At 39.8% G+C, this 17,559-nt stretch overlaps 1 protein-coding gene across 1 annotated transcript in view; it reads right to left on the bottom strand.

Moving 5' to 3' along the window:
* ELF9 (RNA binding (RRM/RBD/RNP motifs) family protein) overlaps positions 1-17,559 on the bottom strand; it is a 37,904-nt gene that overhangs the window by 5,285 nt on the left and 15,060 nt on the right. Inside the window, exons 5-12 of the mRNA XM_059582063.2 lie at positions 16,613-16,861; positions 16,369-16,461; positions 16,256-16,294; positions 4,544-4,633; positions 4,314-4,416; positions 4,117-4,197; positions 905-981; positions 222-302 (exon numbers count right to left, since the gene is read on the bottom strand). Coding sequence (XP_059438046.2) covers positions 222-302; positions 905-981; positions 4,117-4,197; positions 4,314-4,416; positions 4,544-4,633; positions 16,256-16,294; positions 16,369-16,461; positions 16,613-16,861 — 813 coding nt within the window. The remainder of the gene's footprint in view (positions 1-221; positions 303-904; positions 982-4,116; positions 4,198-4,313; positions 4,417-4,543; positions 4,634-16,255; positions 16,295-16,368; positions 16,462-16,612; positions 16,862-17,559) is intronic.

Here is a 17,559-nt window from a genome sequence, read left to right as displayed (position 1 = left end):
TTACTTAGGGGCGCCTAACGCTTTTTTTAATATACACTTGATTACCTATCCAAAAAAAAAATTCTAGAAACATTTTTTTCATAACCATTCATCTCAACAACACGTGAATACAGAAGTGACCGGTTAGCACTAATATATATGTTTGTGGATCATCATATGTCCCAAGAAAGATCAATATTTCTTGAATGAAACACAACAAACCCGTATCAAAGTTCAATTACCTTGACCAAGTCCACAGGTCCAAGCTTTACACATTCCTCCTTAACATCTGCCTCCAATTCCAACCGTAAATTTTCATCAGCCTGTGAACATTTGGATAAAGTCAAATTTTCATCAGCCCCTAATTACAACGTAAATTTGCAGTGAGGAGCGTAGATTATAATTTTCTAACAATTAAAGATGGAAATCAGAATAAAACTATGCTTTCATTCTAAAATTTTAAATTGGAAAGTAGTTTAATAAACAAAACATAATTGAATATACGAAGATATGATGACAAACAAGAGCCACTACAACAACTATGACAGAAATATCAGCCAAAACTTAGCTTTTTTATGCCTCCCAAAAGGTTGACAATGAAACACAGCTATATTTGTTTTAGTAGATAATATACATTAAATATATACACTTTTACTTTTAGAAAAGGTTCAGTGCATAACTTTTTCTGTATGGTAAGAAAGCAACTTGAGAGATTGAATAGTGAATAATCTCAACTTTAAAATAGGTCAATAAGGGTAGCAATCACTTTCTCAATCTGCATATTTTTTTGGTTAGAAAAAGCAGCTTCTAGTGCTAGTGTCTGAACTGGAGCTGGACAGGCATGGTCACAGATGTTGCAACAGGTTCCTAACAATAATAACCACTTGGGAGAAATCCTGCAAACCATGGGTGGTTCAGAACTTACCCTCATTTCAGCAGAGGTGAACATGTAGCGAAGAACAACAGTAGCTGGAATTGAAACCTTTGCATCATCAAGGCCAGCTGCGCCAAATAAAGAAATGCCATGTTATTGTCAGGGTACACCAGCACATAAAGGTAATCAAAGTTGAGATTTTAGATCAAAAACTCAAACAAAGATGATGTCTCCTAGATGTCATAAAATCGCTTTCATAATTTTAAGGGTATAACATGTACTTTCAAGCTTTCATTCATCCCCACCGATTCACAAAAAGATAGGATATAGGTATGCTCAACCAATAACATCTTAAATATGTATCAAAATAGGTCTGTGCAACAAACTGACAAAGCCAAAAGGCACCGAAATCTTGGTTTCAGTCAGTTTTATCAACTGTATTGATACAATTCGGAGTAAAAGATTGTACAGAAAATTTCTGTTTGGCACACAGTATGTAGATATTAAACTGAGTAACGCTAAACCGAACCAATATATAAAGGTACAATTGTATATATATATAGGACATGTGGCCTGATTTGCTTCACACATTCTTCTTCCTGTAGGCCTTTTCCAATTCCCTTTCCCTTTCTCTATTTGTCTAACTGTCTCCCCTCCCAATCTCTCTTCATCTCTCATGGTCAACCAGCACCAGTCTGCCCCATCACAGTGCCACGCACCTATCATCCAAATCCTCCATGGCTCCACCAAACATAAGTTACAAAACCCTTTTTTTTTATAGGTAACATAAGTTACAAAACCCTTACACTCAAAGTTCTTGAAACCCCACTTTATTAAATTCCAAGGTTCTTCCTAGTAACAAGGGTTCCTCTGAAATTTCTATGGCATGAACTTCGTTTTTTTCCAAATTAGGGTTTCTTGCTTCAGTTTTTGATTGAAGGGCTTGGGGTTAATTCATTCAGGGGATGCATTTTGGATTTTGAAGTTGATGAATCGGGTTGAGTAGGTTGTCCCACTTGTTATGTAATCTAAACATGATTAATGGAACTATGAAGTAATGTTTGTGTTCTACAACTTGTATGTGCATGTAATTGTTTTGTGTATGTATCTGCTGTCCCTTTTGTTTATGCTGCTCTGTTCCTGGAGTAGCTTCTCTAAACCGACTCACCAAACTGACCCAAATCGCCAAAACTGAGACTATCGATTCAGTTGGTACAGGCTGATCAGTCTCGGCTTTTGTTTGGGAAAATTTCAAAGCAAATTTTTTGATTTGTTTCTCCCTTTGGTTATCATGCATACCCCAAGATATAACAACACAAAGAAACTATTCTGTGATGCATATGCAGAATCTACAAGCATTTCATTTTCTATTTTAGACAGATCAAAACAGACCAAACAGTAAGTTTAAAAAAACAACAAAGTTGAAAGAAGAAAAAAAAACAAAAAACAAAAAGGATTGTATGCTCCTTTAGTCCCAAGAAATAAACAGGTGCGAAGCAATTAAAATTAATTCCTTTACTTTTTTTTTTCTCAAAGTGGTTAATTACTAAAGGATGGAGAGGCTATAAGGCAAGCGCATAATGCAAACAATTCCCTCCTTTCCCTGATACAGATTGGTAAACTTCTTCCTTTAAAAATGGAAGATCCATTTTTTGAAGATAATTCAGTACATCCACTTTTGATAAGATGATCAACTTCATCCATTAATCCATACTGTCCATAAGAGAACTGTCTCTACATCCCAACTTTCTTTTTAAATTTGGCAGAGAAAAAAAGAGGACAAAAGAGTCTGGAAAACCCCTGTTATAGGATGGAAAAGGAAGTTGAAGGCACTCTCTTAACCTAAGTTTCCTTTCTATCCAGCCTCTCATGATGCCGCAGTCATTTCATGCTTAGAGAAGAAATATTCTTTTTGGAAAACCACACACTAAAGCTATTTGTTCCATTACATCTAAGAAGACTTTGTGGTCGGAAAAGAAATTTCCATCCTAAATTCTTAGGTCCTAGTAACTTATTTTAGTTTAATTCAGCTTTTATTTGACTTTGTAAGTCATAAGTGCTTCAATAATTTATGCATTGTCAGACATGGGTGTAGTTGTGGGACATGATTTTATTTTATTACCACGTGAGTCTAAATTAGTTATTGGGCCTTTGTATGTGGCCTTTGGTTTATTTTACTAGTCAAACTACAATGTAGTTTTTGGAGTCATAGGCCTATCAGGAGAAGTCAAGAATCAAGAGTGTGCACACACACGTTTTACTCAAACAATTGCAATTTTGATGACAGGAATTGAGTGTTTTGGTTCATGGAAGGCATGCATGTCCTAGTTTGAAGTGTTCCCTTCCTTTCCACCTTTTTTTCCAATACTGTTCACCGCCTTCACCACTTTGAAGATTCTTCTTTCTTTTTTTCTTTTTTTTTTTGATTTAACACTGGGTATCCATAGCTTCGCTCCGACTAATCCCAAGGATGCACAGGCCCTCGGCAAGGAGTTTCTCTTACAATCTTGATCTATAATCCTCAACCATTTTCCTAGATATTTTGAAGCCTAAAATCCTAAAATTTTCCACACCAAACTCACCAAATAAAACCTTACAACACACCAAAAATGTCAAATCTTGCTGCTGCCAGAAAAATCTCTGCATGTTGTTTGCACCAAGAAACAGTCCTCGTTCTTCTTCACCCTTTAGACCATCCTATCTTATCCAAACCTAATTCTTTATACAAACCCCAAAAACATCATTCTATTATCCCAAGCTCTAAAGCCACAACTTTCAGCCCTAAATCCACCACACAAGCACAAGTAGGCAGATTGCCCCTAATCTATTCCACATGATGAAAAGGGCGCCCATGTCCTTAAAACTTAAAAATCTGGTGACAACACCAGAGATGATTCTAGGCTGCAAAGGCTGGATTCACTCCTCTATAATCAAAACATCAACAAGTTATGCCAATAGTTACCGCAAGCCTAAATGATTGTGGCAAAATCATGATATATAGGAGCATAGATACATTTCAGAAGAGGAAAAAGATACATGTACAGTACAAATATAAACCATATCTAGCAAACTAAGTTTGATGCATCAGACATAAGAATTGACTAAAATAGAATACAAGACAAATAAATCACTGCATATATACTTAAAATCTAGATTAAATAAAGTGAAAAGGTGCTACAAGTAAAGATCAATCAGCACTCAATTGAAAGGTCATATCCTTCATCAAACTACTACAGAGTTCAAGGTGTGAAATGGCAACTCACCCCAGCCAAGCATTTTGTCGTGCACCTTCTTCAGCTTCTTCTTCTTCTTGCTGTCAGCTTGTTTGGCAATAAATGCATCACCTGTGTGAAGTGTAACAAAAACTCGTTAACTACTTGTCCCAGGTGATATCAGTGATAGCCAAAAGTGAAATCGACGACAGCCAAAATACTTCAAATTTGAGGGATCACACGCACACCTTTCTGCTCAAACTTAGCCTGAGTGACTGACATAGGAATATTGCCACCAGGACGAAGAGGTGTTCCATCCAAAATTTGGAGAGCCAGAACAACAGATGGTTCCTAGTTTAAACATTGCCCAGATATGGATGTGAAAATGTTTTTTCAGATATGGATATGAAAATAATTTCTCAGATATGGATATGAAAATGTTAGATGTCACAAGCAAGGAAACATGGAGAAAAATTACCTTCAGATACGTTACTAGTGCATCTCCCTTTTTCCTTCCTGTCTCTTTGTCAAAATATAGCTTCACACGAGGTCTTTTCGTTTCAGGGTCCTACATTTTTCATGTATCATGAAATGCTAAAAAACAATAAATAAATAAACATATATTATCTCTGAGTGTGTGATATACAATAACCGTGGCATAAAATTATAACCTTCACAATTGGTTTCATGATAGGGAATATGATTAATGAATATCACTTCAGCATTAAATCACAAGTAATGTAAATGAGGTGCATAATAAAACATAAGAGAGTAATTTCATACGCCAATATGAAAGTGAGAATTTGGCCCAACAGACCCACCATTCAAGTAAATGATATTCAATCGTGATGGGACTGAAGCAAGGATAGTGTCTCCTCTTCTCAAATAACAAGATAGTTTAACATATGCAAGCATAACTAAAGCATAAGCCAGTCCTTCACATTTTTCCACTATGGATGTCCAATCACACAGGCACAAACATAACAGTATATTTTTGTTAGTGTTTTTAGTGTTTTGATTTGAATTTATTCTTTATGTAACAGAAAGTCGAGAGTTGTTTTTGGTGGGGTCCACATTTGAAAAAATGTTATTTGTGGGGTTCACAAAAAAAAAAAAAAAAAAAATGTTCGACAAAAGTTTTGAAAAGTATTGTGTTTTCGAAAATAAAAATACCAAACATACTTTGAAAAATCACATGCTTATTTTTAAAGTGAGGAGGTTTAACTTCTTCCTTATAAGAAATTTAAAATTATAAATGACAAATAAATAGAGAGGGAGAGAGTGGGGAAAGGAGTGGTCGCCCCCTCCTCCGTTGGGGTGTCTATGCGGCCACCTCTCTATTTTTTTTAAGTAATAAATTAGCCTTCACGCCTGAAAAAATAAGCACCCAGTTTCTAAAAATATTAGTGGAAAGTTTTTTAACAAGTGTTTTTTCTTTTTCTTTTTTTAAGTACAACAGATTTATTAAAAGCGCTTGGACAGCTGCGTTTGAAGTTCCCTAGGTGCTTAGTTTCCATAACTTTCTTGTTCTTTTTTCTATTCCTAGCTAGGTGTTTCTCCTATATACTCTGTGTACTTGAATAGCACTTTTCACTTTTAATGGTATTTCAATTACTTATAAAATGGGATGGTATCTACTTCTAGTAGCGGCACTAAGGATAAAAGAGAGATAAGAAATTTGGAGTGTTCGGTGAATTATGATGCCAGAAGTGGGAGCTCGATTCGGGGAAGCAGGAAAGGGAGGGGGAATGTAGTTGTGTTATGAAGATAAACATTATCTCTTGGAATGTGAGAGGGTTGAATAAGAGGGATAAGCGCTTGAGGGTGAGTAATTTACTTAGGGATTGGAATGCAGATGTTGTGTGTCTGCAAGAAACCAAGATTCAAGATATGTCTAGAAGCATTGTTCGCAGTTTATGGAGGCGAAATCATGTGGATTGGTGCTGTTTGGATTCTAATGGGGCCTCGGGAGGTATTTTAATCATGTGGGATACTAGGGTGGTGGAGAAGATTGACGTCTGTATAGGGGATTTTACCCTGGCTTTGTCTTTCAGGAACGAGGCAAATCTCTCTGTGTGGGCGTTTGCAGGGGTGTATGGTCCGAATATTGATAGGGATAGAAGGCTCCTTTGGGATGAGTTGGCTGGCGTTATTAGTTGGTGGAATTTGCCATGGTGTATTGGGGGAGATTTCAATGTTACACGTTTCCCTAGTGAAAGATCGGGTGGAGCTCGTCTGGATTCTGCTATGATGGGTTTCTCAGATTTTATTTATGAACAAGGGCTTATGGACCTTCCCCATGTAGGGGGTGTTTGTACTTGGTCGGTCTCTCAAGACCCTCCGCTATGGTCTAGGATTGATCGGTTTCTTGTTTCTCCAGAGTTGGAAGCCTGGTTTCCAGGGGTGAGGCAGAAAAGGCTCCCACGTCTTTGCTCGGATCATTTCCCAATTATGCTTGAGTTAGGGGAGATTTCCCAGGGGAAAAGGCCTTTCAGGTTTGAGAATATGTGGCTTAAAGAGGAAGGGTTTGTTGCCTTAGTGAAACAATGGTGGGACTCTTATGAGTTCCAAGGTACGCCGAGCTTTGTTCTTGCTAGCAAACTCAAGGCCTTGAAGCTGAATTTGAAGACTTGGAATGAGGAGGTGTTTGGTAACATTGAGAGGAATAAGAGGACTCTTCTTGAAGATCTTCGGGTGTTTGATGAGCACGAAGAAAGTAGGGCTTTGAATGTGGAGGAATTAGCGAGGAAGGCCGAGGTTATTCAAGAATTAGAGAAGTGTACTCTTATGGAGGAGATAAGTTGGAGACAGAAATCGAGGGTGTCTTGGTTAAAGGAAGGGGACAAGTGCACTAAATTCTTTCATTCCATAGCCAACTCTAATAGAAGGTATAATTCGATAGAAAATCTTATGATTGGGGATAATCTTTCCTCAAATCAGGATGAGATTAGTGAGCACATTGTGGATTTCTACCAAAAGCTCTTCGCTGAACAACGTAGTTGGAGGCCTTTGGTAGATGGTATCTCCTTGGATTCCATCTCGGAGGGAGAGGCCAGCTGGTTGGAGAGAGATTTTGACGAGGAAGAGGTTAGAAAGGTCGTGTTTAAGATGAATGGCAACAAGGCTTCGGGCCCCGATGGGTTTTCTATGGCATTCTTCCAAGCTTGTTGGGATGTGGTGAGGGAGGACATTATGAGGGTCTTTAGTGCTTTCCATGCTGGCGGGATGTTTGTTAAGAGCCTCAACACTTCGTTCATTTCGCTTATTCCGAAGATTCCCGGTGCCATCAATCTTAAAGATTTTCGCCCGATTAGCCTTGTGGGAGGTATGTACAAAATTATTGCCAAGGTTTTAGCAAATAGATTGAAGGTTGTGTTGGACAAGATCATCTCCAAGTCGCAAAATGCTTTCATCAAAGGTAGACAGATTCTAGATCCTATCTTGATTGCTAATGAATGCCTTGGTAGTAGATTAAGATCTGGGGAGCCAGGGGTCATTTGCAAAATGGATTTGGAAAAAGCCTACGATCATGTGAATTGGGGCTTCTTGATGTATTTGCTAAGAAGGTGTGGTTTTGGAGGGGTTTGGTGTTCTTGGATTCAACATTGCATTTCCTCGGTGCGGTTCTCGATTATGGTAAATGGGTCTCCTAAAGGTTTTTTTAGTAGCTCCAGGGGGTTGAGACAAGGGGATCCACTCTCTCCTTTGCTTTTTGTGTTTGTGATGGAGGTTCTGAGTAGGATGATTTCAGCAGCGGTTCATGGGGGGTTGTTAGAAGGTTTCAAAATCGGCAACACTACAGTCTCTCATCTTTTATTTGCCGACGACACCTTGATTTTCTGCAATGCTAGGCCTGCCCAGATACGCTACTTGCGGAGTTTGTTCTTGTTGTTTGAAGCTGCTTCCGGGTTGAAGGTTAATTTGGCTAAATCAATGATTATTCCGGTGGGGAATGTGGAGCAAGTGGCTTCGCTAGCCGGTATTTTAGGGTGTGAGGCAGTTCCTTTGCCAGTGAAGTACCTTGGTCTCCCATTGGGAAGCTCTTATAAGTCCAAGCATATTTGGGATGGAGTGATTGAGAAGATTGAATATCGGTTGGCCAGCTGAAAAAGGTTGTATTTGTCGAAAGGGGGTAGGGTCACCCTTATTAAGAGCACTCTTGCTAACATGCCCACTTATTACTTGTCTCTTTTTCCTATTCCGGTGAGTGTTGCTAAGCGTATTGAAAAGCTTCAACGCAATTTTCTTTGGGGAGGGATAGGCGAAGAGTTCAAATACCACTTGGTGAAGTGGTCGCAGGTTTGCACTCCGATTAAGGAAGGAGGGTTGGGGATCAGGAACTTATTGGTCTTCAATCGCGCTCTTTTGGGGAAATGGTTGTGGCGCTATGGGGCGGAAAGAGAAGCTTGGTGGAGAGTTGTGATAGATGCGAAGTTTGGAAGCTTATGGGGAGGGTGGTGTTCGGTTGAGCCTGGAGGAGCTTCTGGGGTAGGGTTATGGAAGAATATTAGGAAAGGGTGGGAAACTTTCAAAGGCTTTACGAGATATGCAGTGGGGGATGGGTCCAGGATTAGCTTTTGGCATGATTGGTGGTGTGGAGACTCAGCTCTCAAGATAGCTTTCCCGATCCTTTATAGCATTGCTTGTGCGAAGGAAGCCTCAGTTGCAGATAATGTGGAGATGCTAGGGGGGTCCAACCAGTGGAACGTGAGCTTCTCGAGGGAGGCTCATGATTGGGAGGTGGAGGCCTTTGCCTCATTTTTCCAGGTGTTACATTCTACAGGAGTGAGAAGAGGGTTGGAAGATAGATTATGGTGGAACCCCTCCAAAAGAGGTACGTTCAAGGTCAAGTCTCTCTTTCTCTCCTTGGCATGCTCGGAAGGGGGGAGGAGGTTCCCCTGGAAGAGTGTGTGGCGGACTCAGGCTCCTCCAAGGGCAGCTTTTTTTGCGTGGTCGGCGGCTTGGGGGAAAATTCTGACCCTAGATAACCTCAGAAAGAGAAATGTGATTGTAGTAAACAGATGTTGGATGTGTAAGAAGAGTGAGGAGACAGTTGATCATCTTCTTATCCATTGTGAGGTGGCGTCTGCTTTGTGGAGTGCCTTTTTTGGCCGTTTTGGGTTATCTTGGGTGATGCCTGGTCGGGTTTTTGAGTTGCTAGCCTGTTGGTGGTCTGCAGGAAGAGGGGGGAGTGCTGCAGTTTGGAAGATGGTGCCTATTTGCTTTTTTTGGTGTCTTTGGAGAGAGAGAAATAATAGGTGCTTCGAGGATGTGGAGAGGTCCTTCGAGGACTTTTTATCCTTTTGTTTCCATACTCTGTATCTTTGGACTGTAGCGTTTGTTTTCCCGATTTCGGTTAGCTATGATGACTTCCTTGTACATTTTTCCCTTTCTAGTTAGGTGTTCCTCCTTGTATATCTCCAGTGTACTTAGGGGCGCCTCACGCTTTTAATAAAACCAGCTACTTACTTATCAAAAAAAAAAAAAAAAAATTACTTATAAAAAATTTTAAAAAAAAAAATGGGGAAAAACTTAAGTTAACCCTCCTAAACTTTCATTGCTTTTGCAATCACCCCCTAAAGTTCAAAAACTCTCAATTACATGTATCTAACTTTAAAAAGTTTGCAATGTCACCCCCTCTGTTAGAATTTTCAGTTAAATCATAACGGTCATAACGGAAGGCTTAATAATTTCCGAAATACCTCTACTATATATATATATATATATATATATATATATATATATATATAAATTGCCAATGTTGAGTTTGGTGAGGTGACCCAGGATCGTGACCCACCCATCATGCGTGACCCACCCGCATGGGTCACCACCCAACCCCGCCATGGGTCACAGACCCACAGACTGTGCAGGCTTTTTTTAATTATTTAATTAAGGTTGTTTTGTAATTTTATAAATTTTACATAGGTCATTTCACCTTTTAAGGAGGATAATTGCAAAAACGATGAAAGTTAAAGGAGGTTAACATGAAGTTTTTCCAAAAAAACAAAAACACAAAGGGCCACAAGCAGCATACAAGAGAAGACACCCAACAAGATTTAGGAAGAAGGAAAAAGAGCACAAAACCCTGCGAAGTTAGAGGCGTAAAAAAGGATGTTAACAAAGATTTACTCAAAGAAAGATTTAAGGAAACAAAACTGTAGATCTAAGCTTGTCTTCTTGCAATCCTCGAAACTTCAAGCATTCTTTTCTCTCTAGATGCACCATATTAAACAAAAAAAATTACATTTCAAACAACATTAAGATCATTCCGACTAAACCTTCTTTTCCAACACGCCATGAGCTCCACCACCTGTCTCGGCATAATCTACCCAAACATCCTAAAGACCAATTCCATGTCTCTCACAATATCACAGTGAAGGAGGAGATGATCGAGAGTTTTCCCACTTTTTTTTGCACATATAATACTAATCTATCACTATGATATGCTGCTTGCGAAGATTATCCATAATAAGAATTTTTCCCAAAGAAGCGGTCTACGTGAAGAAAGAAACCCTCAAAGGAGCCTAAGACCTTCAGATGCTCCTTCAAGGGAAATAGTAGTTAACATTGGGGACAACTTTGTAAAAAGTTCATACCTCAAAAGCCTTTCTTTTAAAAGTATTAAATCTCTACTTATCCCAAAAGCTTAAGTTGATAAGGAAGGGTAAATTGAACTATTCAATTAACACTCCCCCTCACATGTGGGTTTTCGAACTCCTCATTAACAAGCAAGCCCAACACATGAAATATTTAATTGAAATTGAAGCAAACTATGGAGAAAATGTTTAAACTCACGACCTCTGCTCTAATATCATTTTAAATCATTACTTACCTCAAAAGCTTAAACTCATAAAAAAGATAAATTTAATCATTTAATTAATATTTTAATACCCCCCTCACGTGTGGCACCAGACAACACATGAACTATTTCAATTGAAATGAGGATAAAATGTAGATTCAAGGTTCGAACTCATATTCCAAAAGGTCTTTTGAGGTAAGGACTTTTTACAAAGTTCTCCTCTCCAATGTTGACTACACTTGTCACATGAAGGAACCCACAACATTTATCTTCATCTTCCTGACTCCTAATAGAATATAAAACATTGAGAAATGAAGATATAGTATCCACCTCCCAATCATGCACCAATATGATAAAGCTCACGTCCCAATATTCTTTGTCATTGTAAACAAACATATGATTAGCCACCAGAGCATCCCTATCGCTTGCAATGCAAAAAATCTCCGAAAAGGATTCCTTCAGAGGATGATCCTCACACTGATACAAATCATACGTAGAACTCACCCTTAAAAATCGGCTTGCAAGGGAAGGGTGCCCAAGAGCTTACATACACATAGTTAAGATTGCACAAAAGTCTTTGGGACACTTGTGATCATATTATACCACCACGCTTCGCAACCGATGTCCATGGCAGCCCACTCTTTTGACACTGACTCAATAGTAGACCTTTCTCTTTTGACAGTTCTACTCACCTATCAGTATGTAATGATTTAACACTATACTCAAACATAGTACCAAGACATCTTAACCCAACCTATACATCATACATCACCCTCTTTGTGACTGGACAACAAAGCTACAATCCATTCAATCCCACACTTGACATCGTGGTAGCTCTGGTGCCAAATGATACAAACCTTAAATAGAATTCTCTCTTGAAATCGGCTAGCTCAAGAGCTTATATACACGTAGTTAATATTGCACTTAAGCCATGTGGAACACTTAAGATTGTAACACACACCAAGTGTCATGTCAAAACCGGGTCCAAGAGTCATCACCCACCTTGATAGTTACAAAACTAGAGAAAGTATCACAACCCCTTTTAATATGTTTCCATAGACTCACCCTATAAGGCTCATTAACAGCTTTAGCGCACCATTTGCCCGCCAAACTTCCATATTTTTTTATCCACGATATGTCACCAAAAAGTCGTTCTCTCCACAGCAAATCTCCAAAGCCACTTTCCCAACAAAGCTTGATTGAAAATGAGCAATTAGTATAGAGAAGAGAGATAGGAAATATCTAGGCAAGTTGGAAAGTAGGCACTTGATCAACTCTTTTTCTGGCCTGCTAATCTCTCTTCCTTCCACAGCCAAAGAAGGACTCACAACACAATCCAAATTGTTCACCTCGTTGCTTCCCTCCCAATTAAGAGTATGGAATGCATCAGCATTGGCAGCGCCACAAACAGGCCTTTTCTAGCAACACCACCCTCCAATTGGGCCAACCCCTCCTCATACTGCCCCGCACATCAGCCCCGTCTCCCCAATGCAACAAAAGGAAAAAGGGCCTGAGGATTTAAGCCAAGGACAAACACCCTCTTCCCCTCCCTCAAAATAATTGACCAACTCCAAACCTCTAGAACAGCCACACACACCCAACACCACCCACCCGATATTCCAACAAAGGAGCATCACCATCATTACCTGTAGTGACACCCATACCCCAATGACTCGACATTCCTCACTTCTAGAACAAAACCGATTGCATTTGCCCCTGAATCTCCGTGACTCAAGTGTTCAACATTTGTGTCCTTGTCAGCATTAGGAACCTCTTTTTTTTAACTGGGCGCACGTTACAACCCTCTAAGATTGGGCACATCACCATCAATAGGGGATCCAACACCAGGGATAATCCGCTCGGCCTCATCGCCTCCAAGAGAGATGGAGATGTCACAACTAGTGGTCCCAGGATGGCGCCGAAGGTAGGGAGCCACCAGCAATAGAATTCTCTGCTACTCCGCCGTCTGAAGCATTCTAGCTCCCTTTCCAAGGGACACCTTCGACATCATTGAGTTGCGGCGGGACCAACGGAGGGCCAACGGACTAACCCAAACATACATCCGCTCTCTAGAATCCAAATCCACACCTGAGTCTTTACTTGTGACCGAAGAGGACCCAACTCACTACTTTGCCAACCCACGTATGCACAGGTTTTATTGTGGGCCTAATCCAAGAATAAATGTGAGGCCCTTTAGAAACAAATCTGGCTAGTTGTTTTGCCACCCACTTATGCATGTCTCTTAATTGGGCCTAACCTGAGAATAAATGTGTGGCCCTTTAGAAACAAACCAGGCCTACTATTTTGCCACCCACTTATGCGTGGGTTTTAAGATGGCCCAACCTGAGTAAAGCATGTGGCCCTTTAAAAACAAACGGGCCTTTATCACTTATAACTCCATTCTCCATTTGACTTATCAAAAAAAAAAAAAAAAACTCCATTCTCCATTTGGCTCACTTCAAAAGAACTAAAATCCTTAGAAGGCTGGGCCCCTCCTGAGGGACTAGGCTTCAAACTAACTACAGCGGCCTACGAAGAGTTCTCAGGCTTCTTCAATCCACCTAGCTCCAAGCCCATATCCACCTCTCCAATTAACTTATCCACGTCACCCCTTAGATTTTCAAGTTCATTCTTAAACAGATGAGGGAGAGTACAAACGACAATGCCACTGCCTCATACATCCTCTACAACACTAGCAAGATAGATGGAATTTTAGGGAGCCTCCGCATTCCTCACCCCATACGCCTCCCAACCATTGGCGCTCTACGCTTTTGGCGATGACGGTCATGACCAGCAGATCTTCCTCTGCACTGCCTCTGCCAACGACCTCTTATCAACCACTACGGCCAGCTCACGCCTTACCGGCGCCAAAGGCACTTTTCCACCACCATAGGTCATTTGGAAGGCTTCAAGGACCCTCCCACAGCTCAAGGGCAAACCCAGACCAGCCTCTTCCCCCTCTGGCTTCCGGAATGAACACGAAGCCTCTCCTACTGCCACCACCATACTCCACGACTGCCGAGAAACACTAGAATGATTCAAGCCCCGTTGAGCAATGAAGGCTCTAACCCCCACCCTTTTTTTTTTTTGATAAGTAATGATGTATATAAAAAAGCGCAAAAAGGCGCAACCCAATTACACGGAAAGTATAAAAGGAGAACGCCCAAGTAGAAGGAGAGAAGAGAGAGAGAAAATCAGATAAGCTTATCACTAAGGGAGCTAGCCAAGCAGCAGTCCAAGTGAAAAGAGTAAAGAAGAAGAAATGGATGAGTTCCTCCAAAGTCTTAGTGGAGTCTTCAAAACATATGGCATTTCTTTCGCTCCATATGCACCACATACGACATAAAGGAATCATCTTCCACACAACCGCACTGCTGGATTGCCCTCCCGTCCACCAGCTGGCATACAAATCCACCACCCTGCAAGGCATAACCCAATGCAGCCCAAACCAGCTAAAGATAGTGTGCCAGAGAGCACTAGCAACCTCGCAATGAAGAAGTAAATGATCGACTGAGTCTCCATTCTTCTTACACATGCAACACCACTCCATGACCATAATATTCCTCTTACGCAGATTATCATGAGTCAGGATTTTGCCAAGAGCCACAGTCCACCCGAAAAAAGCCAAACACATAGGCACCTTGGTGCGCCAGATACTCTTCCACAAAAGCCCCTCGTGATCTAACTTGGTTAAGTCCTTGTAGAACAACTTCACCTCGAAGCTGCCCTTTTTGGAATGGGACCAATGAATACGGTCCCTATTGCCATGAGAGACCTCACAAGAGTACAACTAATCAAAAAAAGATAAGACCGCATCCACTTCCCAATCCTGGAGGGAACGAACAAAGATGACATTCCACTGTACACTCCCATTCCTCCAAGTAAAGTTATCATTCACCCAAGCTTCTTTGTATCTCAAGAATTCCCCCACCCTTGAAGACCTCAAGAATCCTTTGAGCTCTTTGCTTGTAGCAGCTCCCTCGTGGAATCCAGCAACTATGAAACACTAACCTTCCCCAGTGATATTGATCGAACAAGCCCTCGGCATCTTCCATACACCTATAAAACCGAAACCCCCTTTATCATGACAAATTCAAAGGACTAAGCCTCGGACTTAGCCTCAACATGGAACCATCTGGAAGAAGCCATATCGACCCAAGCCAAAAAACTAAGAGAAAATCCTACTACCAAATGCAATGGAACAAACCCCACGCATACACCACTTTCAGACTTCATCTGCATCCTCACCCCATACCATCCAACAAACCAAACAGCACCAGAGAAGCTAACACATAAAGAGAATCGACACACCAGCAGAGAAAACAAATGAAATGTGCCCTAACACACCGCCAAAAGGAAGGGAGAGAGAGAGAGAGAGAGAGAGAGAGAGAGAGAGGTCCAGACTCAAACAAAACCTCTACATCACCCACTACATTTTGTTCCTTGTTGCATTTGATTTCCTCTCTATTATGTTATTTGTCATTCGCTTGACAAACTAAATTACCTACGGCAGAGATTGTGTTTTATTTTATAGAAATTGTTGTGTAAAATGTTTCGTTTGATAACTATTCTCAGAAAAGTGTGTTTTGTGTTTGATAAAAGTGTTTTCAGAACGTTTACCAAACATAGCCTCCTTGTCTTTCCTTTCCCTGGTTGTCTGGCCCAGAAGACTAGCCCTTTGACTGTGGTTTTGATCTTTATTGTTTTCTCTGTGTTTTCTTAATATCTCCAACATAACAGGATGTACGTACATCAATCTGGTATTGTGCTCTCGACTGTATCATGCAGTTTCATCAATGAAACGTCTCCACTACCAAAACTTTTAGCTCAAATCAAACTAATCAATCCTAAGATTGTTTTCCAATACAATTTTAAACCATTCTCTAAAATCCTTATAATCTGGGTAATAAATAACTCGTGGTACATATGTCAACAAATGGTCAAAAGTTTTCAAATTCATTGTACATAATCAACAGTAATATGCTACATTTGTGTTTTTGTTTTACCTCATTTTTTCAGAAATGCTATCCGATTTTTTCCTGCAACCTGCCTCCATATTGTATTTATATATATTTACTTATCAAAAAAAAAAAAAAAAAATTGTATTTATATGCTAAAAATCATAGTTCAATATGTCACATGGTAAGAACAAACTGGAAATCTTGACTAATTACCCATGAAGATTCCAGAATAATAGCATAATACTGCTAATTCTTTTTACATTCAGTTGGATATGATTTAATGGTGGCAAAACAGTTTCTTGCCTTCCATAAAAAAGCAAGCTCAAGTATAAGATGATACAAAACACCTTAAGTAACCCAAGTCCATGACTCATGCACAGATATTACAAAATTACTTCATATAGTGAACTATGCAGAAGTGAAATCCTACCTCCTTTATTATCCCACACTTGGAGAATGCCTCCACCACCTGCAACATATTCCAGATTAGTGTCTTACCATGACAAATACTCAGACAGGAAAAACAAATTGGCCATGACTTACTTCATCAATAGTAACATCATCAGGCAGCCCAGTCACATAAACATGTGTATTCACTTTCAATTCAAACCAACTATCAGGAGGTTTATTAGCTTCCTGCAAGGGTATAAAGGTAAGAAAGGGAATCATAGCCACCATATTCAGTATCACTACAACCCCAATTCAGATTAACAAGAACACAATATAGATGTCCATATAATATGATTAAAAAAAAAAAAAAGCAGCAGCTGGACATGTAAGGAAGAACCTTCTTGTCTGTTTGCTTGTCTGATAATTTTCTCTTGCCATTTTGCTTTGTCTCAACTACCTCACTGGTAACATTATCTTCTTCCTTTCCAGAGGTGGCAGAAGCATTTACTGTTACATCATTTACTGTGGCATTAACTTCTTCAATGGCAGGGGCATCAGAAACAATAAAAGTTGGAAAGACTTCCTCTTCTTCTAAAAAGGTCATCTCTTCTAACCCATATAGCTCACTTCTGCTAGATGTGTTATCCTATTAAGAATTGAAGACGCATTCAAAATTGACAGAAAGTAACTAACTTGTAAGAAATGGCATAAAATGTTAAATGTTAAGCACTGTAAATGATAAGAACATAAGTTTGAATAATAACAGTGAAATGAGAACATAAAATCATCAACAAAATGAACAGAGAATGTCACCAAAGGCCATTATAATGACTTCGAAAAAGCGCTAGTCACATCTGCGCTATCACCCAAAAATGACTAGTCAATTTAGAGTTTATCTAGAATCACTTATAAAGCTCAGTTTCACCTAATAAGTAAGTAATGTAAGACTTAACACCCATAAGTGTCTTTGAAAATCACCTAGTCTATGTGGGCTACTCATCTTCCCAAAACCAAGGTGTTAACGTCAAGGCCACATTATGCGAACTAATAGTACCACATAGCATTACTAGGTGGCTCTGATACCAATTTTAACGACCAAGGAAAAGTGCTAGTCACTTCGCACTTAGCACCCATAAGTGTCTTTATAAACAACCCACTCTATGTAGGCTACTTTATCTTTCCAATATGAGACCAAGGTATTACAGCCAATGTCACATGCAGCCATGCAATATTTCACAAGGGTAAAATTGTTGCAGTGCTAAGGAAATTCACAAAGTTCCTACGCTAGGTAAGCCAATGTAATCTTAGCATGGTATATGAACTAAATCAACATGCGGCAAACTT

Source organism: Corylus avellana, chromosome 1 (genome assembly GCF_965113065.1).
Source record: "Corylus avellana chromosome 1, dhCorAvel1.hap1.2, whole genome shotgun sequence".
NCBI classification, from domain to species: domain Eukaryota; kingdom Viridiplantae; phylum Streptophyta; class Magnoliopsida; order Fagales; family Betulaceae; genus Corylus; species Corylus avellana.
This window is presented reverse-complemented; position numbering and strand designations above follow the sequence as displayed.